A 24,160-nucleotide genomic window follows, 5' to 3' on the forward strand; every position below is an offset into this window, starting at 1 on the left:
CACTTTGTTCTAGTTTAAGAAAAATATAAAATTCAGATCATATGTAAAATTTAGAAATTAAAATTGACCTTCCTGTGCTTAAAAGCAGCCATTAATAAAGATCAAATACAAAAAACCCAAACTACAACCAGCCATTAAAATTTGACCAAAAATTTTTATTTGATTGTTCTTTGAAAGCATTTAATTAATGAAAAGAACTAATTTTTTTCTTACCCCTCTTTCAAAGCAGTCAAATTAACCTGACTTGAGCAACAGCAAGTAATTAAACCATGCCCCAACATTTCCCTGCTAAGAAAGTTTTATCCCGATTTCTCTCATTTCCTTAATGTACCAGTAGTTCTTGTCATCACATTACGAAGCAGTAACAATGCACAAATGTGAGTGTAAAGTGGTATGGCCTTCTGAGATGGATTAATTAAAGTTTCTGGCACTAATTATAATAACTACTGCTTTTTATTGTTTAAACCTTATTAAACTCTGCAATCCCTTCAGAAAAACAAGGCTTGGAGAATAAATTGTGTATGCTGAAAACCTAAGCATACCCTCTTTGAAATTTATCCCCTTCTGCTAGCCTGCCAGTGAGGTTATCATATCTGCCAAGTCTGGGAAGATAAATCTTGGCTTGACTGTCTAAACTGATGTTCATTCTGTACCTAATAATAACACTTTTCCTCTTGTTCAAGGCTGTACAACTACAGTGATTTTTAAATACATATTTTAGGTTCAACTACAAAAAAAATGTTGCACCTACCTATTGAAGTGTTGGGTGTTTTCCACTGGTTCATATGGCAGATGGATTATCAAAACATGTTACAGAAATTTTTTTATCATAGCAGTGCAGAATATGGTCTTTAAAAGATATATTTAATATCAAAATACCTTATCTCACATAATCTGGGTAGTCAATTGTATGCAAAATCCCATGGCATGTTGAGGAGGAAAACATTTTTAATGCAAAAGAAGTGTCCTGTCTCGCAAAATGTTACCTATGATCATTATTTTTGCCCTCAGCTATTTTCTCCAGTTTCTGCAACCAACTTTTCAGACTTTTCTGTCCATTGTAATAATAATTGGAATAAAGCTGTCTACAAGAGTTCTAGTGTAGTTTTTGTTATGTGAATGGTGCCATGGACCCCCTGAGTGGGTTACACAGACCCCCTGGAGTTCATGGACCACCAATTGGGAACCACTGATCTCGAGCATTAAGGTATTTTCCAAGTCTGTTTTTCCATGTGGATGCAGATATGTATTTGTCCTGGGAGACACTTTATCCTTGGAAATTGTTTTAAAGGTTTTCAGTAAAGTTTGTAGTAAAAAATGAGAGAATGTAAGGGAAATATGAACAGTTTGATGGTCACAGCTTTCAGTTTGGTTCTGGGCCCAATACAGAGTGCTAATAGTTATCTTTTAAAGCCCTAAATGGCTTTGGAACAGGATACCTGAAGTGTATTCTCTTCCCATATATACTAGCATGGGCCTTAAGATCTTCATTGAGCGGCATTCTCCCAGGTACTGGGAATTGATGTACTTTAACTGTGTGTTGAATGCACTTTAAATGTTTGGTGTGGATCTGCCCAAGTGACTGATGTTCGTGAAATTTTGCCCTGCAGGAGTGGATACTTCTCCTTTATGGTAGGTCTTCAGCTGCCCTTGTTTTAGTGATAATTCTGTGCTACAGCAAGTCTTTTACTGTAGCCCATTGACCTAAGAATGGCAAATTTTGCCTTTTAAATTACCGTGCCAAGGTGAATGGGGGTGGAATGGGAATGATTTGAGAATTGAACCTCCAGCTGTTTGTAGTTGAGTGTGAGAGAAGCAGCCTGACATTTGAGGAGCCCAGAGAATGTTATCCTCTCATTATACATTCAGTATGCAGTCTTTTTGCAACTGCAGGTGGCCAGCATGGTTGCAGGCATGCAGAGTTCCTGTACTGATCTTTCGGTGACAGAGGTGTTTTAAGAAATTACAGTGACATGATTCTAACCAAAATTGAAACACTATGTTGTACGTCACTAGAATTTTTAAAAATGGAGTGAGTTGAAAGTTATGTGAAGTATTCTGTTGGCCGTTTAACTGAACATGAAATAAAATCCTGTGGAAATAGTAGCTTTTGAAATAAGGCAAAACAGTGATAGTGCTTCGCTGATAGGAGCAGCTATAAACTTAATCATTGCTAGTGAGTTTGTCAGCTAACATTTCCGCTTCAAGCTTATGCCAATCTTCTAATTAAGTGATGAGCTCAAATAGCTGAAGAGAGCTATTAATGGCATTTAGTTAATTGGCTAATGTGATCCTACCAATAAATGTCACAGTGGGACAAACTGTTAATGTACTGTTAACTAAAACCAGTAGATCTTAGCTGAGCTGGGAAGTAGCTTGTAGATCATCCCTTCTAGCGAAAGGAATAATACTTAAGAGTCAAGGATTGAGAGATCATTATGTGATTCTACTAGCTGAGAAGATTTGTGTCTCAGTTGTGGCTGCTGGGCACTCAATTCAGCTCCAATTTAGGCTTAATGGTGGTAGACTTACAATGGATTTTCACCAGGCTGCCTGCCAGCATTGTGTGTTTGCCCAACCAACCTGGATAGAATGGTTGCATCTCATATCTTCCAAACTAGTAATCTAATGATAATGATAATAATTTATTATTTCTACCCTGCCTATCTGGCTGGGTTTTCCCTGCCACTCTTTCAACAGAACATTAAAAACCAAATAAAACTTCAAACATTAAAAACTGCGCTAAACAGGGCTTCCTTCAGTTACTCTTATTCATACAATAATAAAATGTGCTCTCAATACCAATACCAATACCACTTCTGTCAGATCAGAGAGGGTTCAGTGTACACCAGCAGAATTCCCATTTTAGACTACAGTGGTACCTCGGGTTACATACGCTTCAGGTTACAGACTCCTCTAACCCAGAAATAGTACCTCGGGTTAAGAACTTTGCTTCAGAATGAGAACAGAAATCGTGCCACGGCGGCAGCGGGAGGCCCCATTAGCTAAAGTGGTGCTTCAAGTTAAGAACAGTTTCAGGTTAAGAACAGACCTCCGGAACGAATTAAGTACTTAACCCGAAGTACCACTGTATATGAAAGGAATTGGAGATTTGTTGTGACTCATAGTGAATAGGCAATATCCCCTTTATTCTTAAAGTGCTTCAGCTGTTGTGTTAGATGATCTGAACTCTAAGCAATCTAATCCTTAGTCATTTGCCTATTACACACGTTTGTTGCAGAGATTGTACTTTTGATGTTCTACCTTACACTTAACCCAGTCCAAAACAATATATTCTCTCATTCACTATAATGAAGGAAGAGAGCATACTCAAGCTGTAAATAGAAGAGGACCTATGACAAAAATTAGTATCCTGACAGCACGCAGGGTAAGCTTCTCAGCAGGATGGATACCTGGGGAGAAGAAAAAAGGTGTTGAGAAACAGCAAGAATGTTGGAATTGCCTGTAAGCCATTTCTATAATTAATGTTTGGGGGAAGCAAAAAATAAATAAATCAAATCATTTGCTATACATTTACATTCATTGTGTTTGTGTTCAAAGATGAGGCTAGCTGTTACTAAACCCAAATGCTTACTGAAGTTGCTGTTTAGAATCTGATGACACACTAGTGGAATTCAAAATGTTCCATTTAATTGTTCTTTAAAGTGTATGAAGGTGGGGATGTGATGCAGGGAGTTTGAAAAGCTTTCATACACTTGTCCATAATAGTTTGGAGTCTGCCAGATTTGCACTCAACCTATAAATTTCCTCTAAATTCAGTGTGTGACTACAGTTCTTGTATATTTGAGGCCTGCCAACAAGCTGGTTGTTTTGTGAACAGTTACATGTACTGTTCTGGATTTCATAGATGGTCAGCACAAAAGGCAACTTGTTCTAGTTGCATAAAACATAAAGAAGAAGCAGATTTGCATGGTCAAGTATCTAAAGAAAAGACTATTATTACCATACAGTCCTACCAGCATACACAACTAACATCCTTTTATAATTATAATCGGTTGTAGCTTATTTTGAGATACAGTAATTGCCCCTAGGTCAGACAATAAGTGTTTTATGACAGAGCAAGGATTTAAACCTGGGTCTCTTACCCACGTCCAACACTTTAGTCACTACACCAAGACATATAAGGCGCACAAAATATGAATGGGATCAACCTGACTTTTCAGATGATTCATTACCTGCATTTTCTGGCAGCATTCTCAACCTTAGATAGTTCACCTTAATTTTCCTTTGCTTTGAGACCATTATTCTGTTAAATATTTTAATGAATTCACAGCCTGCTGAGCACTATACCATATTGAATTGGTAGACATAAAACGTATCTTATTGGATGAATGAAGTTAAACTATATAATCTGCTAGCTGTAAGATAGGGGTGTCTGTTACTCTTTTCAAAAAGAGATAATTGACGTTTGTGCAACTCCTGTGGAGACACATATTCGTCTTCTAGAATATATCTTGTTGGATTTCCAGTAGCCACTTAAATGCAGCCAATGTGACTTGTTTATACAGTACCAGTGTTGGAAGAGTTTCCATTTTTATTTATTTCCCCTCATTTATTCTGTTGTTTCTAGCTCTTGCTACTCAGAAACACAAAGTATTTTTTGTGAGACGTATTCTTTGAAGATCCCTACAGCTCACTTGAGTGCAAGTTTCATTTTAGATATTCTTTGGAGAATTTGCCATTTGTTGCAAAAAGAGTCAGATAATTGTTGCTTAGTTTTCCTAGCTTCAATAATCAACTAAACCAACTAAACATTGAAATCTGGTAACTTGCTCAACACTGAAGAACTACTGACAACTTGTATATTTCTGTTTGCACAAACATGATCAGCAAAAGATTAGGCAAATATTTGTCTCCTCTTTCAGTCACGTCTGGTGAATAAGAGCCATCTTATCCTCAAACATTCAAAATTATGAAATGGCCACTATAATATTGACAAGTACTTTTGCATTTTATTCACTATCCTGCTTGTAGTAACTACATGAGTGTTCTATGCAGCAAAAGTGTAAAATGTTAAGGGAATGTGTTTGGTGATGAGAACACAGTAAGGAAATATTTGTCTGTATTCCTGGTGTGAAGCACTACATGTTTAGGAATGTGCATCTACCCTTCACATTCATATGTGTTTCAGAGATCACCAGTTTAAAAGCCGAAAGCATACAGCAATGGGAGACAGGCTCCAGTGGAAATCCACTCCTTATATAAAAATCTTGCATTTAATGATGAACAATTCAGCGTATTTTGATCATATCTGGTAACTCAGAAATGGAAGAGTGAAATGTATTTTTGCCTTTTGTGATGAGATGCTCTTACTTAATAGTTGGCTCTTGGGGCCGTGGCATTCTGAAACTTTTTTTGTTACAAATGATCAGACTGTAACAGATGTCACAAAAAGTGAAAAAACCAAAAAACACTGTGGAAGATCAGAATGGAGTACTGTTGAAAAGGCATTTGAGCTAGGGAGGAGATAACCAAAAGTTGTTACTCAGTTTGAACAGCTCTCAACCAGAGAAAAGGAGCAAGTTGTTTCAACACAGTGCCTGATTTCTTCTCTTCTCCCCCACCCCCAGTTGCACTAGGTCGTAATCAGCCCTTGAAAAAGGAAAAACCAAAATGGAAAAGTGATTATCCGATGACAGATGGACAACTGCGCAGCAAAAGAGACGAATTTTGGGACACCGCACCTGCTTTTGAAGGCCGCAAGGAAATCTGGGATGCCTTGAAGGCTGCAGCACATGCATTTGAGAACAATGATCATGAACTTGCACAGGCAATCATTGATGGTGCAAACATAACATTACCTCATGGTAAGTATGCCCATAATGGATGGACTTTAGCAGCAGTGAGTAGAAAATAATTTCACTTAGACAACTTTCCTGAAGTCATGCTTTCCAAATGACTAGGTCCACATGTAAATGAATATAATGACTGCTTTTTGATGTTAATAATTTAGAAAAGTTTAGCATTATGACAAAGGAGCCTCAGTAACCTTCAAGTTTACACATCCCCCACCTTCCGATAGAACCATGAGGAACAGATTGTGAGTTTCATCTTTAGAGTTGTGTATGTTTCCTCTCTGACATCATCAGCCAGGGTTAAAATTGTGAGTACAATATGAACCACAGCTCCACAAATGCACAAAGTGATTAGTATCTAATAACAATTTGTGTTCTACTACTCCATTGTCATACAGTCGTACCTTGGAAGTTGAACGGAATCCATTCCAAAAGTCCATTCGACTTCCAAAACATTTGGAAACCAAAGCGCGGCTTTGGATTACCTGCAGGAAGCTCCTGCAACCAATCAGAAGCTGCGGAAGTCCCGTCGGAAGTTTGGCTCCCAAAAATAGTTCACAAAGTGGAACAGTCACTTCTGCATCATTCGGAAGCCAAACATTCCAGAACTAGACTGTTCAAAAACCAAGGTACGACTGTACTCAGTTTGAGAGACAGTACCTCTTTTCTTTGAAGCAAGAGAAAGACCTGGGGAAAGACTGGCATGAAACATTTCTAGAAATCCTTTCTGGGGACAGTAGAAATTCCTGGTAACCCTCTAAAAGCAGTCATTTAAGCAATTGTTCCTTTGTTGCTTGTAACTGTTGGATTGTTATCAACCTTTATGCTGTAAGGAGAAATGAGCATGTGTGTTTTTTGTTCTGCTCCTCTAAAGAGCAGGGTTTGGTTCACATTCTTGCTGTATCATCTCTGTCCTTTACCATGTCTTGTAATTATTTGAAACCATCAGTAATATGAACATCTATACTCCACTTTCTGAAAAGCCCGCTTTTATAACCTTTTTCTAGGCAGCCTCTTAGCATAACCCTTTTTCTGATCTTCACCAGCAAAGTACTGTTAACACACTGAGGATGAATAGTTGTTTAGTCAGGTCTCAACTGTCCTCTTTCACTTCTGCTTTCTCTGTTCTTTGCCTCATACCTCAGCTGATTTTTCCCTTCTGAAAGATAACTTCCAACTAACAGTTAACAAGCCCATTCATTATGGACCAGAACCACCAGGAAATCAGAATCTGTTGTTTCCCAGACCCAATCAAGATGGATTTACCTTATCCTGGCCTTGTCTGTAAAAATTAGAAGCGCTTGTGTCTCCCTCCAGCTCCCTCCCTCAGAACCTGTTACTCAGCAGTTACAGTCAAACCTTGGTTCCCGAACGCCTCCGATTAGGAACGTTTCCGCTCCCAAACACCGAAAACCCAGAAGTAATTGCTCTGGTTTTCGGTCGTTTTTCGGAAGCTGAACAAGCTTCCGGAACAGATTACAACCAACTGAACCTTGAAATATGCCTGCAACAGAATAGGAGCATGAGACCTCAGACTTGTGGCAGTTACACTCTGACATCAATGGTTCTGACATCACAGAAATCGTTTCCAAAGCACAAACCATGAATGGGCATATACATAGCATTTCTGCACACCCTTATATCTTAATAAAGTCACCGTTATAGTTTAAGTTAAGATTTATATGTGTGTATTCTAGCAGCTTTTCATCCTACAAGGAATGACTGCTCGGGGACTCGGTTTGAGGTAAAAGGAATTAAGAGCTGGTGGGAAGTATCTAAAGCAGGGGTGGAAAACCTTTTTTGGACTGATGGCTACGTTACCCAGTGGAAAGCTGTTGGGGCTGCATTCCAGACATGGGTGGGGCCAACCCCAAATTAGCCTGGGCATGACAGTTCACAGTCACACATCCTTAATTTACACACACACATGCAGACCCTTAACACAGATGCTCTGTCTATTTCTCCACCCTCCGGCCCTGTGCACAGAGAAAGCGACTCCTGTTTCTCAGTGCACAGAGAGGAAATGCTGCAAGCGGCTCTTGCTGGATAGCAGCTCCTAGCAGCTTCTCTCTGTACACACTTTTCTCCCAGCAAAAAGAGGAATCCTTTAGAGAACCCCTGGAGCATCTCCTCTCTTTGTTGATGCACAGCTGTTTTCTGAACAGTTGAACAGTGGGAGGGGGAGCTTTTAAACAAGATAGTGCTCAGTTGTTCAGGAAAGAGCTGAGGTGTAACAAAGAAGGAGTCACTTAGTTGGGCTCCTGTTGTGTTTGCTGAGGGGTGGGACTTCAGGGAGGGGCCTGGGTGAGCTGGAGCTGACTCATGGGCTAGAGGGTCTCCAGTACTTAACTTAAAGGGACCCACAGCTAGGACCACATAAAATAAATATATTTGTTATGCATGCTCTGGCCAGTGTCACCATTCAGTGAAGCAAGGAATACTGGATCAGCTACAGCATCTCTGTCCAAGCAGGTAAGTTCAGCTTGGCCTCAACTGGATATATATGCCACTTTACATCTTGTATAAACACAAGAGACCTGCTGGGTCCGGTCAATGGCCAGACTAGGCTTATTCAAGCAGTGTTTCATTTTAACAAGTAGTTATTACTCCTGCTTAAAGAAGAATCTTTCCTTCAGTTCCTTCCTCGCTTTTAACTCCTTTATGAGGATGAACAGTGGATAATTTTTCCTATGGACCAATACAGCTTATAAAGAATTTTATGGTGCCCTGGATACAAGATGATATGGCACCAAAAGTAATTATTTTTTGCAGTGTCACCAAAGTTTGTTATTACCTGGTTCAGAACACACATTTTTCAGCTCATACTATTCAGCTATATTTCAAATTGAATAGCATTTTTCAACAAATGTTCACTAGCTTGAAATGTAAAACAAACATTTCTGCTTGTGTGCTTGGTGTTCAGCATACTAAATGCCCAAAGTCACTGCTTTTATAGGTGCATGCACACAAGTTATTTAATATTAAGTTTTTATTTCTTGTAATTGTGACAAACTTTCAAGTTCTCTTCACTAGGCAAGATGTTGCCCAGAGCAGATGTAGGAACATAGGAAGCTGCCTTATACTGAGCCAAACCATTTGTCCATCTAACTCAGTGTCATCTACACTGACTGCCAGTGGCTATCCAGGATTTCAGGAAGGGGACATTCCTAAACCAACTTGGTGGTTTACTATTAGGCCTTTGCAAAGTTCTGAAACCTTTTGGCAGTTCATTAATATTTAATGCAGCTCTAATATCTCTATATCTCAAAGCGTTCATATTTATTTTATTGCTGGGTTGTATTCATCAAAACAGGGAAAGCTAGGTTGTATTTATCAAATCCTAGGTCATGTGTAGCATCTATTATGAAATCTAACACGCCCTATTGATATTGTCAAATTACGCTTAATAATAGTACTGACAAAACAGGACTCTCCTTGTTTTTACCATTTATATTCCTGGAAGGTTTCCCAAAACGCTGGGAGGTACTTCAGGAAGATAACTAGAATCCACAGTCTTTGTTGCCACCAACCAAGTACCTGTCACAAAGATAACTCTTTGTACCTTATGAGTACATAAAAGTCAGGGTTCTGCACAACAACTTCAGTTCCCACAAGATATTGAATGTTGACCTCTCTCTTCTGGGCTGCCTCCCACACCTGCTCAGCATAAATGAGGAACTCATTGAGTTTGTTGCAGCGCCTTCCAATTGCCCTGCAAGCTTCGTGCTTGTATAGTACACTTCTTACATGAATAAGATATTCTTGGAGAGCAAAAATGCAAAGTAATGTATGAAGTGACCCTAAATTGATACAGGGCAAAGGAGATTTGGAGGCAGAGTAGAGAAAATGTGAATGAGCAAAAGAAAAAGAGAATTTGCGCACAACTGTACAACATATGTTCAATTATTACCTCTATTGGCTTCTCATAGGTGCAGGTTCATTGTGCCTCCCTTGAAGTAGCCACTCTGGGCCCAAAACCGGATTTACTTTTTCAGTGAAAATAGTGAACAATTTTTTGTAGTGGCCCACTGAATCATTACCCTGATCTATGAAAGAATGCTCTGGTGACCAAGTTTAAAACTGCAGTTTCAAAAAGTATATTGGCACAGATTGAAAATTAGCCCCAAGAGTAGTATTTGTTGTTTTCCCATTGGTATGAATAATGGTTTATGGAGTACAAGAGGACAGGTCCTGCCTAGAGGGCTTACATTCAGCTGGTTCAACACAAGAGAGAGAAATGGAGGCAGGGTTGAAGAAGGAAATAACAATCAGTTTCACTTTCTTAGATTTAAATACAATAGAGTATGGTTTCCAGGGGATTGTGCCAATAACTTCACGGGAAAGAGCTTTTGAGAAGGGAATTGAAGGAACTGCAGTGGGACCACGCAGGTGATTTGGGAGGCAGTTCACAGCATAAGAGGCAGGAAGGGTGACAGGATGAAGTCATTAGATGTTACAGGAAACTTGACTCTCTTGGTCAAGGATACATTGGGCAGAGAAGGGGAGAAAAGTGAGGGTGAAGGCAAGGTAGGGCTTTGAAGCTGAAATGAAGAGGGTGAACAGGAAACCAGTGTAAGAATTTCAGGAGGAATTAATCAGTGAGTTGAAATGGGTGAAGAATCTTGGCAGCATAGTGCAGGATAACAGTAGCTGTGTGAATCAGGCAGGAACGTGTTCCTGGTTGGCAGCTCATTAGCCGGCTTAAAACTAGTAATGTGGGCTCCAGAGAGAAAGATGATGCATCTTTGCAATACTTTGAGATTAGTTAATGCTCCTATTTAGTACTTGCTGTTTCCTTTAGCTGTCACAATTTTAAAGAAAGTTACTATGAGAATAAAACAAATGGTATGAATGCCCAGTTTACTGAAACAGTCAGTGATATTCATATAGGTTTTGTTTGAAGCTAGCTTAATGAGGGATGTTGCTAGTGCTTTCTTGAATTTCTGCTTGTTTACTCGTTGGTTTTGTCCTTTTAAAAATGTGCTCTAGGGTCTTCATTCTGAGTGCCATATTTGCACAAACAAACCTTAATGAGGATGGTGGTTAGAATTCAATATAATCATGTTTGTGAGCATGACAGCTAGAATGAAAAATACGGTGAAGAACTATTTAGCATACTGCAGACCTCTTGCCCTCCCCTATCTCCCTCCAACATTATAGAAATCCAGCTTCAACTGCTACTAATTGAATTGGGGGCAGCTTTCATTCTGTACTGTTGTTGCACACAAACAGCAATATATGAGTGTTAAATTGTATACCTTCAACAGATTTGCTGTTTCCAAGAGCTAGCTCTTAACTCAGGGATTGCCAGCATGGTATCTGCAAGTGCCAGTGTACCTACTCTCAAAAATCCACAAGACAAGGCTGCTTGCTCTTCCTACTCAGTTCCTATTTGTACTTAGCCTCTGCTATATGAAACATGTCCCCATATACATGCCCACATTTCATTGGATATCAGGACTGAAGGCATGCTTCCAACATTCAGCTTCATTGGATGTCCATGAGTTCTACTGTTATTTTTTATTGTTTTAATGAAAGATTTTCTGGGGTTACAAAAGTACATACATCGTCTCTGTTTTCAGATCATAAAGTCCTTTCTATGGATCAGTTATATTTGATGTGAGACTTTAATGCTGTATACAGTATAAGGTTGGGGGAGAAGAGAGGTAGAGGGAGAGAAGGGGGTAGTAAACTTTCATTCTTTTACATAGTATATGTGCAAGGTGTCATCATCACCGTAGGTAGGTTCTCTTTCTATTCATTTATTAGTTTTCATTGGTGTTGAGAGAAGTTGGGGGCCCAGGGCTTGGTTGGTTGCCTTCAATTGACTGCAGTGAGTTTTGTTTGCATGGGGGTGGGGGCTGTTGCATCAAGTTAGCCAAATTGATTCATATGCTGTCGGAGGGTTCTTGTTGAGGTCTACTGTTATGAAACAGGAAGAAAAGGCTTTTTATCTAACTATTTTTTCCAAGCCATGCATAAGAGAAGATAGGCAAAGAGCTTTTTTCTATGAATAATGCGTCAGTGTCTGTTGACACATATTTGGGGCAGAGGAGAGGCAAGTTAAGTTGTGTAGCTTAAAACCATTGTGCTAGCATAACTGTTATGTTGAATACTGCCCTATATTTCCTGTAATATGTTGACGTTTGTTCTTAAATTCTCCTGAGAGTAGTTAATGTTCATTTGAATACGTAAAATTTGGCAGTTTTTTGTGGTCTTGTGTAGCCACACACAAGATATACACTTGTGTTGGAGTAACAACTTAGAAATGTCTGGATCTAAAATGGCACAAGATTCAAGCTGCTCCCCTTTAGGGAGAAGCCCCCAAAGTAGATGTCTGTATCGAGAGCTGTGTTAGAAACAGAGATATGAAAGCTAGGAGCTAATGGCACCTTAAACCTAGGTTGTGGGCACCACAGTGGAGTGTCTTGGCGCGCTTTCTTTATAACAAGAATACTAAGCTGAAAATCAGTGAATCGCAGCTAGTATCTTATGTTCATTTTTCACTTGGTCTAGTCCTCGTCTGAAGACTGCAAAAAACCCCAAAGCCATACTTCCCCTGCCCGCCCGCCCTAATATTCTTATAAGGGTCCCTTCTCGAGGCTTAAGAGAGTGGCTGGAAGTGGGGAGGCAGAAAAGGGTCCTCCTTTTCTTCCAGCCGTGGCAGTTTTAATCTGAAATCTTTGGCTCAGTACTGCACCCAGAGCTCAGAAACTGCTTGCCTTAATGAAATTCCCCGTCACAAAACGCACTTAGAACAATGGGAGTTTCAAACGTTGCTCAAGAGGCAGATGAATGTCTTCCTGCTCAGTTCTCTTTTGATTGCTGCCAAAGCAGGAACATCAAAGAATGTTCTCGGCCATAGCTATGAAGAAAGTAAAGTTCTTTTTAATGGCTTTGTCATTCAGACAAGAAGCAGGCAAAATGTGAAGTGTACCACCCTCAGTTTGTGATTGATGCTCCCCAGTATTCAAGGATTATTTTTAAACATCATTGCAACTTCCACAACATCTCTTATCTGCTCAGCCCATTTAAAATGTGTTTCAGAATTGAATTAGAAGCAAGAAGGAGGCACACATTATCTTAGTAGGGGTTTTTTAAATGGAACATTGCTCACAAAGCTGGGGGGGGGTTGGCTCTCCACTTTGAGTGCTGCTCCTTGCTCCTCACTGGTAAGAACTATCCAGTATTTCCTTCCTATCCTGTCACTGACTGGTTTTTACAGCTGGTCACTTTAGCTCTTGTGCCTTCAAGCAAAGTCTTAATAATGTCTGTCCCTGTTTCTTTAAAACTAAAGTGCCCAGCTTCCACAATTCATCAAATTCTATTGCTGTTTTGCTAAGCAGCTCAGGCAGAAAATTATGTGCATTCTTAGATACTTGCTTTAAAGGGCAATAATATGCTGACCTCCAAATGTAAATAGCAAACTGCTTCCATGGAAATTATTGAAATGCCTTTTGAGAAATGTGTATAAGTATGGCAGATAATTTTAGAGAAATGCAAAGCTGAATAGTGCAATGATACTTTGTTATCATTGTCTTGTATCCAGCTGCAATGCTTTTTGCCCATGAAAGCTGCTCTGCTAATATATTAGAGCTCAGCCCTGGTGAATCAGAGAGTGGATATTAATGCAGTAATGTGGTTAGGAGGATTAAAGCATGAGTACGCTTTTCTCTAGTTTATAGATTCTTGTGTATCAACAGCTCAGATTACTATATGCATCCCTTTTCATATACTCATGCAAAGAATTGTAAGAAATGAAATTAACTGGTTCCAGAAACTGGAATATGCAGATTTGTATAATTTCCTTACTTGGCTGCCATTATTCTGCCTGTGGTGAAACTGTCCACTCTCTTCCTTGTTCCTCACACAGTGAGTGGAAGGCATGACGCAAACCCTGACCTTGTGAATGCTGAAACAGGTGTTAGGTTCCTGGCAGGGCCAGAGGATTTTACATATCTGAACACAGAGAGGAGGGGAGGGTACATAGGAAGAGCAGCAGGTCTACCCATGGAGACCTTCTCATTGCAGCTATGGTAATATCTGCAGTTGTCCTTCCCCATCAATGCTCTGGTGGCAGAGGAGGCAAAATAGAGATGGCAAAAACAATCTGCTGTGTGCCAAGTCCTCCTGTTCCTTCAAACTCCACCCCAAACCCGCCAAGAGCTGCCAGCTGGTGTACTGATTTCCTTTCCATTGTGGCCAATGGGAAGCAAAGTCTTTTTTTTAAGCCAACAAAAGACACACCCAAAAAGGAAAAATATTCCCTTCTGCCCTGCCAACAGAAGGCCAGCCAAGGCATTGGGTTTGACAGTTCTTCTGCCTTCAGTCCTCTCTTCCCCTGCCCACTCTGGATTGCTGTGGACTTTGCCTGTGGGCCATAGGCAACCACAGCACAATTCATTAGGGTGTGCATTCAATTATTATTATTTGATTATTTCAGTGAAGAAAGAAGAGGGGGGAATGATAAGGCAAGGAGGAGATACAGAAATAAAAACCTAACAAAACAAGTGCAACACAAGTAGCCCAAAAAACCAAAACAGATTTTTCCAGTGGAGAAAAAGGCCTGTGCTAAGCTGGACAGGTTTTGGGCAGATCTGGATGGGTGAGGGCATCCTCTTTGTGTATCACAAAAGTAGCTCCTCACCCCCACAGATATTATCTACACAAAAGGTGGCCAGGAAAGCTTGGATGCAGGCAGGGCCATAGGGCAGAGATGCATGTATTCAAAGGAAAAAGACTGGAATGGATCTGCAGCTTCTGCCTGCAGAGGAGGGGGTTCTTCCCTTACTGCCACCACTGGAGCCAGTCACCCCACTGCTGTTTCCAGAGACAGTTGCAGGAAGAAATTGCAGGTTGATTGCAGATCCTTTCCAGCCTTTTTATTCTACAGTGGTACCTCGGGTTAAGAACTTAATTCATTCTGGAGGTCCGTTCTTAACCTGAAACTGTTCTTAACCTGAAGCACCACTTTAGCTAATGGGGCCTCCCGCTGCTGCTGCCACGCCACAGCTGCGCAATTTCTGTTCTCATGCTGAAGCAAAGTTCTTAAGCGGAGGTACTATTTCTGGGTTAGCGGAGTCTGTAACCTGAAGCGTATGTAACCTGATGCATCTGTAACCTGAGGTACCACTGTACTTATATCTCTCTCCCTTTGCTTCCCTTGTTCCCCATTTTTTAAAAACATCAGGGTATACCCGGGCACACCTAGCACACCTCCTGCACTTGCCTGTGCTATGGACATTCATGGAATAGGAAATGTTGGCTTGTTAGACGTTAATTAGAATTAGAAATGTGAACATTTCAAGGTTTTAATGCATATGGGAAGCCATCTAGATATTTATCTGCTTGTTTTTAATCTGTCTTTACATGCTTTTACTATTGTACATAGCTATTTGCCTTTTTAGCTCTCCTTTGAACATTCTTTTAATGGCATAAAATCTTACATGACTCAAGAAGAAAACATAAATATCCCAAACTACCATTTTCTATTCATAGCCTAAGATAAAATTGTAGCATAAGCCCAAATTTTTCTTGCATCCTTTATACAGAAAAACATAGGTAAGAAAGTGAAATGTGTTTTAATTCCTTTATATTTATCACTCATAACTTGTTGGGTTGGTAAGTTACATCTACTCTGTATTTCATTTTTGAGCTTTTTTTTATTTAAAAAAATAAATATTCACAAGGAGGAAAAAGCACTCACTGGTATAGCTTCTCAGTAATAATACTTAAACCTCTGGAGCTGGGAGAAGAAGGTGGTCATTACACGCTGTTCAGGAGTTTAAGCGTAAACAGTACTAGAATCAAAGAACATCTCAAGGAGTATAATGTTGATTTTATTTAAAACTTTGTCACTTAACCCTGTTTCTTTTTCATCTCTTCTGAAGGTGCTCTTACCGAGTGCTATGACGAACTGGGAAACCGATACCAGCTTCCTGTCTACTGCCTGGCCCCGCCCATCAACATGATAGAAGAGAAGGGTGATTTGGAGACTCTGGATATTCCCGATCCACCACCTAACTCGGGTCATGAATGTCAGCTTCGTTTACGCCTCTCAACAGGCAAAGACCTCAAACTTGTGGTCCGCAGTATGGACACTGTCTATCACATGAAGAGAAGACTGCACACAGCAGAGGGTGTGGAGCCTAGCAGCCAGCGGTGGTTTTTTTCAGGCAGGCCCCTGGCAGACAAAATGAAACTGGAGGAGTTGAAAATACCAAGGGACTATGTGGTGCAAGTCATTGTGAGCCAGCCCTTAACAAACCCCACCCCGGTGGAGAACTGACTTTGCCTGTATGTTTCTCTTTTCCTTTTCTGCTCTTCTTACCATGTGGGAACTTTTTCACTATTTTTGTTCTCTCCGACTAGTGGGTTGGTTCTAAACAATGACCAGCAGAAATTCCATCTGTGATGGAGCTTTAGGGGGGGAACACACACACATGAAGCACACACACGTTCCTAAACTGCCCCTGGAGACTTTGCCCAATTTAGGAATTCTTGACACCACAGTAAGACGTTCTTAACAAAGTAAACCTGGAACATGTGTGTGAAAGAGATCCTGAAGTTTACAGAGGATGATGCTTAAAAAGTGGTTTGAACTATAAGTGAAGTACTGATCCATAAAAGGGAAAGGCACTTTTAAAAGGATTAAACCAAACTGAAGTATTTTGTGAAATCAGCATCACTTACAGTTCAGCCAATCAGTGTAGCTGCTCTGGTAAATCTAGTATGCTGTGATAATTGTAGGGATTGTGTCTATTATAGTTTCACATTAGCTCAACAAGGCTAATATTTAAATGGGATGGTGAAGGATTCTGGGACAGACTATCAGGTGCAATCTGATTAGTATGGATGATCCCAAATTAAAGTTTTTTGGTATATACTGAAATAGCAAGCAATAGTGATTTGCCATTGCTGGCTTCAGTATGTGCTAAATATTGCTCTCTGAAAAATTAGGCTATTGTTTAGCAAATAAATAATGTTACATGGAATTGCAGTTACCGTATACTTCTGTATCTAGTTAAAAAGCTTATTATTTGAGGTTCACCAGCCTGAGAAACAAAAACAAAAGAAGGCACAGGACTTATTTCACTTAGTATGTTAGCCGATAATGTTTAGGCCCAATATAGTGATTTTAAACCCCCTTTATTCACAGCAATAGCTATTAACATACTACAGAAGAAAAGCACAGGAATCCCTGTCATATACTTCTGTAAGGTAAGGGTGTGCAACTTGCTTGACAGTATCATATATCTCCCCACTGATCTTTATGTTGCTTGGCATAACTGGGACTCAGATGCATCATCTTATTTTGCTAAGTGATCACACACACACTTGACCCTTGGGGGAAGAGATGGGAATAATGATTGAAAATTAGGAAGATATTGTAGATTGTTAAATCATCTGATCTTTCCTTTACACCATTAGATCTTTCAATATTTTGGGGGGAGTTGTATGTTTCAAGAATATTTGTATTACTATTCCACAAATCCTTATATCAGGGGTGGCTTACCAGTGGGCCTCCAGAAATTGTAGGATCCCAGTCCCAATCAGCCCCAGTCAACATGGCCAACGATCAGGCATGATGGGGGTTGGAGTCCAGCAGCATCTGGAGGGCCACAGCTTAGTTGCTCCTGACCTAAATACTTTTGTATCTTGCTGGTGATGGGTAGCTTACAGAAAGAAGTGGATTGAGTTGGTTTGTGAAAAGCAGTGTGCATATTTCAAGCATTCTTTATCTTCCCTGCCATGGCTTCAGTTACACTTATTCACACAGTCATGCATATGACAGTATATATATGCAGTGCATGTATGTCAGATTGATGGGCCACTTTTTCTACTTGGCAGATTTATCTGAAACATCACAGTAACCTTAGCAATATCACACAGCATTTTCCCTTCAGAATGTGAAAGCAAGCCATTCTTTAGAGTAGGAGGTATATCCTTTTAAGAGGGCTTCAGGCAAGATTGATAGCAGTCCAGTAAAATTCTGTTGAGTAATACTGAACAAATCAGTCCTAGCAATGTGCATCATTTGAAAAGAAGTATACATAACTCTTTTGTTTAGATTCTCTGTGCTTTTTGTTGTTCCTGACCTGGTTCACACATGACACGAAGCCAAACCATGGGCTTGTCGGAAAAAGAGCAAACGTGGGTTCCCAGAGAAAAGATTGGGGCTGCTTTTCTCCTCCTCCCCTTGGTTACAGCTTGCGGTTTGTCTGGAGCAAGAGAAACCATGAACTTGGGTTCAGACAGAATGCTCAAGCCATAGCTTAGCTCACAGCAGTGTAGCAGCAGGACTGGAAGGGGAGCAAAGTGACAGTGATTTTCTCTGGGGAAGCCTGCTTGTTTGCACTAAGCTATGGTGCAGCTTAATATTACATGTATACTTGATCATTAGTTCTGTTCTTTTGGTGTGGTCATTTTCCTGTTAGCACCACTATTATTAATCATTTTTCAAACAGAACTCATTAATATTCTTCTTGCTAAGCACTGAATCTACTTTACAGTTATTTTTATCTGTGAAAAGGCATGTTTTTGGTCCACTGATGGAAGAATCTAGGGTGGACCTCTTCGTCTCTGCAGTGAGGAGAGCTACAATACTTAAGTGTCCTATAACTAACCTAGCCTTACTCGGGTTATCTTGCTGTGATAACTAGAAACTAGAACAATGAAACATAAAAAATTAAAATTATACGCATTTTCAGTGTAGGGTAGGTTGCAAAGTTTCTCAAAGGAGGTTTCTCTTTTTGGAAATCAGTTCAGACTTGGAACCACTTGCCATATGAATGTATCATTGTGTGTCACAACCACAGCATTCTTCTGGGCACAGTCGAATACTGCAGGGTCTTTCAATGTAGTTTTGGCCAGATGGCAGCAGCATACAGCAAAAGGGTATCTGTCTTCTAGAGATTTGTTAAGTTCCCCCACTTTCTCAGATACCATGTTCACTTGTGCTAATATTAGGAGCAAACACTTATATTTTAGAAGTTCAGAAGGATGCAGATCCTTCATTTGTCACAAAGGGTGCATGCTAAACAATTGACTAAAAAGCTAAAATATTTAAGGCAAAATCTAATGTCATTGTGACTCTTTTTGAAGTCATTCCACATGTACTGAAGTGAAAAGGAATGCTAGACTGCTACATAAAAACTCTAAATGCTGATTTTTGGAGAGGCATCCCAGGTGTTGATCCATTTAGTTGGTACCAGTTAGTTTCTTTGTAATTTCCAAGTAATAAACTTATTTGGTGCACACCACAGCCATTACATATCAGAAGTATACCTTGCAAAATAAAAGTATGTGTCTAGTGGTCTCATTTTTCCCAAGTTAAACAGACAAAAATAATTTATAGATATTAAAATTTAATTGAGCTAAAAATAGGCTGATAACTTCTGTGACTACTTCTGCCCTTTTCGGAATGTGTTCAGGATTACTTGAAATGTTTTCAAGCCACATTGCTTGATGGCTGGGCCAGCTCCAGGTTTGTGATGTGAGGCTCACTCAGCCAGATGCCTTCCAGTGGGCCACTTCTCATACTTCTGATGCCTGGAGGAAGGCAGTAGTAGCTGCTTCTTGCTGCCATTGACAGAGCGAATGAGCAAGCAACAGTCGCTGCTGTTCTCAGCCACTATTGCCACTTGCTTATCTGTGTGGCGGGTGGAGGTTTGCCAGTCATCTTGGACAAAGGGGGCGGGCATCAGTTATGGTTTCTGCTGTTCTTCAGTGGCCAGTGTTGTGGGTCAGGTGATAATGATGGGCCCATGACAGCTGCTTAAGGATGCTGACCCATGGCACTGGCCATGCTTGATGAAGATAGGTTTCCAACATGCATTCAGGTATTCAGCATGTATTTGGCAAAGAATATGAGTCCCTGACTGTAGAATGCTCTGTGGTAGTCAGACTTTTCTTAGGGAACAAGTTACAAGAGGGTGTTGGAGTAGCTCCACTTACCTCTGCCACAAGTTGGCTTCCATGAATGTGGCTCTACATATCTTAAAAAATGCAGTCACCTTCTCCGACAAACATTTTCACATTGGTGTGTGTGCACATGTGTGTGAAGAAATAAAAATGTGTGCTTGACACTTTTTAAGCTGATGGCATGTAAATTTCCAGGTGATGCTGCACTGAAAAATGGGAGCTGCACTCCCACTTCAGCAGTTAGAATGGAACAGCTTGAAAGGAAAAGGTCATTATCCCTACAGTTGGAATGGTAGTGAAATTCTCCAAACTGTGATGAAGGACCATATTGGAACTTGTGCATGCACATGGGTGCACAATAAATCAATATACCTCCCTTTTGTACTGATGGCAGGCACTCAAGGATTGCTTGTCTTTCATAAGCATAGTGGTGACTTAACCACCTCTCAAGCTCTAAACAAAAGTAACTCCTCAGGTATCGTGAATAGTTTTTACTTTGAGTGGAAATTGCATGCATCTGTTAACCAAGTAGGAGTCTTAGTTTCTTGCTTACTCTTACTCTTTCCTGCTCTAGAAAGAACTGGGTTTTTTAGGGTAAACTTGATTATAAGTCAGGAATATCCCTTTCACCTAATGTTGTTCACCTTCACCCAGCAGCTAGAATAAGCGAGGCAACTGGATTTTCATTGTTTTTCATCTCCAAGGCCGAGCAATTTCATTTATTACTTTTAACAGAAGACTAATTCAAGTAAGAACTGTTGCATGCATTTAACGTTTTATCAGCATGCAGATTGGATTCTGACCTGTGCCAGCTCGTTCTCATCGTTGGAGTCAAAGCTTTGCCTCTTCTGCAGACATACATGCACACACTCACATACATTCTAAAGACAGAACACTTGGCATAGAGCTACCAAGGGCAAACAAGCAAACAGTTACAATATTGTTCTTTACAGTGTAACACATTTATACGCCATTTCTGATTTACCTTCTCCCCTTTGCTAGTGAATTATATCTACAGACATATGGTGGTGGCAGGTTTGTTTAGCACAGAGCTTTGGTTTTCATGCTTGTTATTGCAGACGTGTCACTAGTACATGACCCAGAAGTAATGGACTCTCTGTAATCTGTCTTGGATGAGCTTGAAAGGCAAAAGGACAGTAGCGCTGTTGATACTGCATTATGTAAAAAAGCGGGTTGCGAGGAGAATGAATGCATAGGAGACACATACTGCTTACTGTGCTCCATCCTATTCTGAAAACAAAACATGTGACTAGAGCTTTGGCTTAGTACATTAGTTGCATTGGCATTACACAGAATTCTACCATGAGACAACGAGATTAAGAAAATGATCACATTAAAAACCATGATTGTAATTCCCTTGATCTCTAAACTTTAGAGAGACTAAGGAGGTATTTGGGAAACGGTGTAGTGTGAAATTGCAGTGTAATAAACTGGGTTTTGAGAGGATTTTGATAGACAAAGATAATACCTCTTTTTTCAATACTGTAGTTTCATTATTCATTTTACAAAAATAATCAGGATTCAGATTGATGTGATGAGAGCAATATATTCAGCTGTGGCACAATGTGTTTTGATAAAACAAGATTTTAAGTGTCGCTCGCAAGATGGGTAAATGGGCCTTCATATTTAGTGCATTGCTCCTTAGAGAGAAAATATAACAAAACCATATCTGGTAGGTTCATGCAATTTTGTGCTGTTTTTGAAAATCATTTTAGGATTGCAGTCATTGACATATCTCTTAATTTGTCTCAGAGTGTTAGTTATGCATATCGGATGTCTAAAACTATATGGTTTTCTAACAGCAGTTCCTTTGGTCTTTACATGATTGTCCCTTGCTAGGTTGTTTTTGCTTAAGATTATATGGAGATTTTGGGGGTGCATTTCTTCAGCTGTCTGCAATAATATTCCATTTTTAGTTTACTTCTCTGACAACTTCCTTTTTTAAAAAACAACAACACCACACACACAATTTGTACCCAACAGTATGTAAATGGTGTAAAGAAATACAGTATATGGGAGTTGTAGAACTGAATTTAGAGGCAAACCTGCCTTTCCAACATCTTGTATTCTAAAGCAGGAAAATATGAAAATGCAACACTTGTGACGTTACTGATTCTTTTGCCTAATAGCCATGTATCCAAGACTAGTGTAGCTGGTTTAAAAATATCTCTGTGTCCAAGAAGTATTCTTAATTTAATTCAGCGGTTTATTTTTATTTCCTTCCTGTCTCTTCACTTTTCTTTCTATGTAGACTCTGGTCCCATTTATAGGAAGCCTTAAATCCAGGGCTGTGACTCCCCTTTTGAAAGAGGAGTGCACTGTGATGCATGCCAGCAAGCTTATTTAAGTACTAAGAGTATGAAGGTGGCTTAATGGTTTGGTTTTTGTTTGCTTAAATACGGTTGGTTTCCTAAGGAGGTTGGAACCCCATTGCCCTGAATGGCAGTCTGTGATGAAATAGACTCATGTCCTTCAGCTGAGGACACTATGTATTAGATACTTCTCAATATTGTGCTAATTATCTCTGGATCAGAACCATGTTGTCAATTAAAAAAAAATGCAAGCATGGTCATTTTCATTATGAATATTTAAAATTCACCTGACACTTTTAATCCCCCTTTTTCTGGCAATTGAATCTAGCCAAAGATGGGAAAAGATTTTTTGATAATTTTTTTAAACAATTTGCTGGGTCTTAAACTCAAAAACAGTGAAATGGTCTTCTGTCAAGGGTCTTACCAGTGCCTCTCCTCTCCATGTCCTGGGAACGTCTAGAAACTGGAGATCGCCTTTTGAGCAATGCCTGAAATTGTGTACTAGGCAGCTGGAGGTGTGTAAAGACATTCTTCTCTAATGTGTTATGAGCAAAGTACTTGGATTTAAATGTCCTATTTGCCTCTTGGTAGTGGCTTCCAAAGATGGCTGGTACCATCAATTTGTATTTCTTGAATAAAAATCTTCTCTTTTCTGGTAAATCTTTTTTTGTACAGTGTTTGTTCTGTGCCATGTATCAAAAGAAGCATTCGTGTTACATAGGTGGTTGGCAATTGGGTACCAATACAGAGAAACACAGTTTTCAGTAGCTAAAAAGGGAAGTCTGATTAGGGGAATTCCTATGATGTGGCACCTCCCCACCCCTCCTCCGTGCAACTTTTATAAAACTAAATCTTTTAGCTTTGTACATGCAGGATGTGTGAAACCTTTCTTAATCTCCTTCAGCCCAAAGGTGAAATGTCTGGAAATGCAGTTAACATTAAGTTAGCCTTTTCAAGGTGCACTATATATTTATACTGTACCTATGTTGTGCTGACATTGCAGTAGTATGTGCACACCTTTAAAATTCTATAGCAAAGCACAAATAGGTTCTTTTTTGACCAATTAAATGAAGTAAATCAGTGTAGCATCATGATTTCCTAAAAGTCAGGAATATGCTGTATAGTACTCTATGTATTAAACATAAAGGAAAAACAACAAGAAAACCTGGTTATTATTATTATTTGGCTTTTAAAAATAAAATTGGTACTGGAGATGCCTTGCCTTAAAATACAAACTCTGTGTCCTTTTTCTCTTAACCCAACATAGCTGCAAAATGTCTCTTGTGTCTCTTCTGTCTTATTGGAGTCCTTAGGTCAGTGAACGGTCTGTATCATTACAGAAATCCTTTAGTATACCCAGCTAGCAAAATACAAGGCTTTCTACAGAGATCTTAGTAATGGCAGTCACTGGCAATCCAATCACAGGCCAGCAATTAACCCTTTATATCATTCTGGGTTTAGTTTTTAATTTCTAAAACAGCTAGCCATGCATGTGAGCATAAACTAAATGAGGTTTAGCATAAATTTGATCCAAACCAGGCAATCTGATTTGAATCATCCTTGATAGGAAGTTCAAATGAGCTGTTGAATATATTAAAATTATAGCCATGGTAATACCTAGATAATTGCCTTAAATTCAGGACCCCTTAGGGAGGTGGGGAGAGAGAGAGAGTGCAAGCAAACAGACACTAACTGCCTTGGAGAAAAACCCAGAGGTTAAATCTTGACAACCAGAGATGGTGATTATTTTGCTGAAACCTCTTCATCTCTGGGAAGAGTAGAATTTAAGCAGGTATAGCATGACAACTGAGAGTACAGGATTGGAAGATCCTAGTTTACACCTTGCTGCAGCCATTCATTCACGAAGTAACCTTTGGCAGGACACCTTACATTGCAGTGACCCCTTCAGAATTTGGCGCTTCTCTATTTCCTTTTAATTTTTGTCGCACAGGTTATGCTTTCTTTCAAACTGCGAGTTATCTGAATGTGGGAGGGGAGGGGTTTCCACTTTGCTAACCTTAATACAAAGTAGTTGTTATTTCCATTGATCTAAATGAACATCTTGTAGGGTAAAACATTTCCTTGTCC

General features: G+C 39.7%; 1 protein-coding gene across 2 annotated transcripts in view; it reads left to right on the forward strand.

Annotated features, from left to right (window-relative positions):
• UBTD2 (ubiquitin domain containing 2) overlaps positions 1-22,732 on the forward strand; it is a 40,476-nt gene extending 17,744 nt beyond the window's left edge. For both annotated transcript variants that reach the window (XM_081900064.1, XM_081900063.1), the window contains exons 2-3: positions 5,592-5,828; positions 15,707-22,732. In XM_081900064.1, coding sequence (XP_081756190.1) covers positions 5,592-5,828; positions 15,707-16,104 — 635 coding nt within the window. In that variant the 3' untranslated portion in view covers positions 16,105-22,732. The remainder of the gene's footprint in view (positions 1-5,591; positions 5,829-15,706) is intronic.
• The last annotated feature ends 1,428 nt before the right edge of the window (positions 22,733-24,160 follow it).

This window comes from Podarcis melisellensis (genome assembly GCF_964234715.1).
Source record: "Podarcis melisellensis genome assembly, chromosome: 2".
Lineage (NCBI taxonomy): Eukaryota > Metazoa > Chordata > Lepidosauria > Squamata > Lacertidae > Podarcis > Podarcis melisellensis.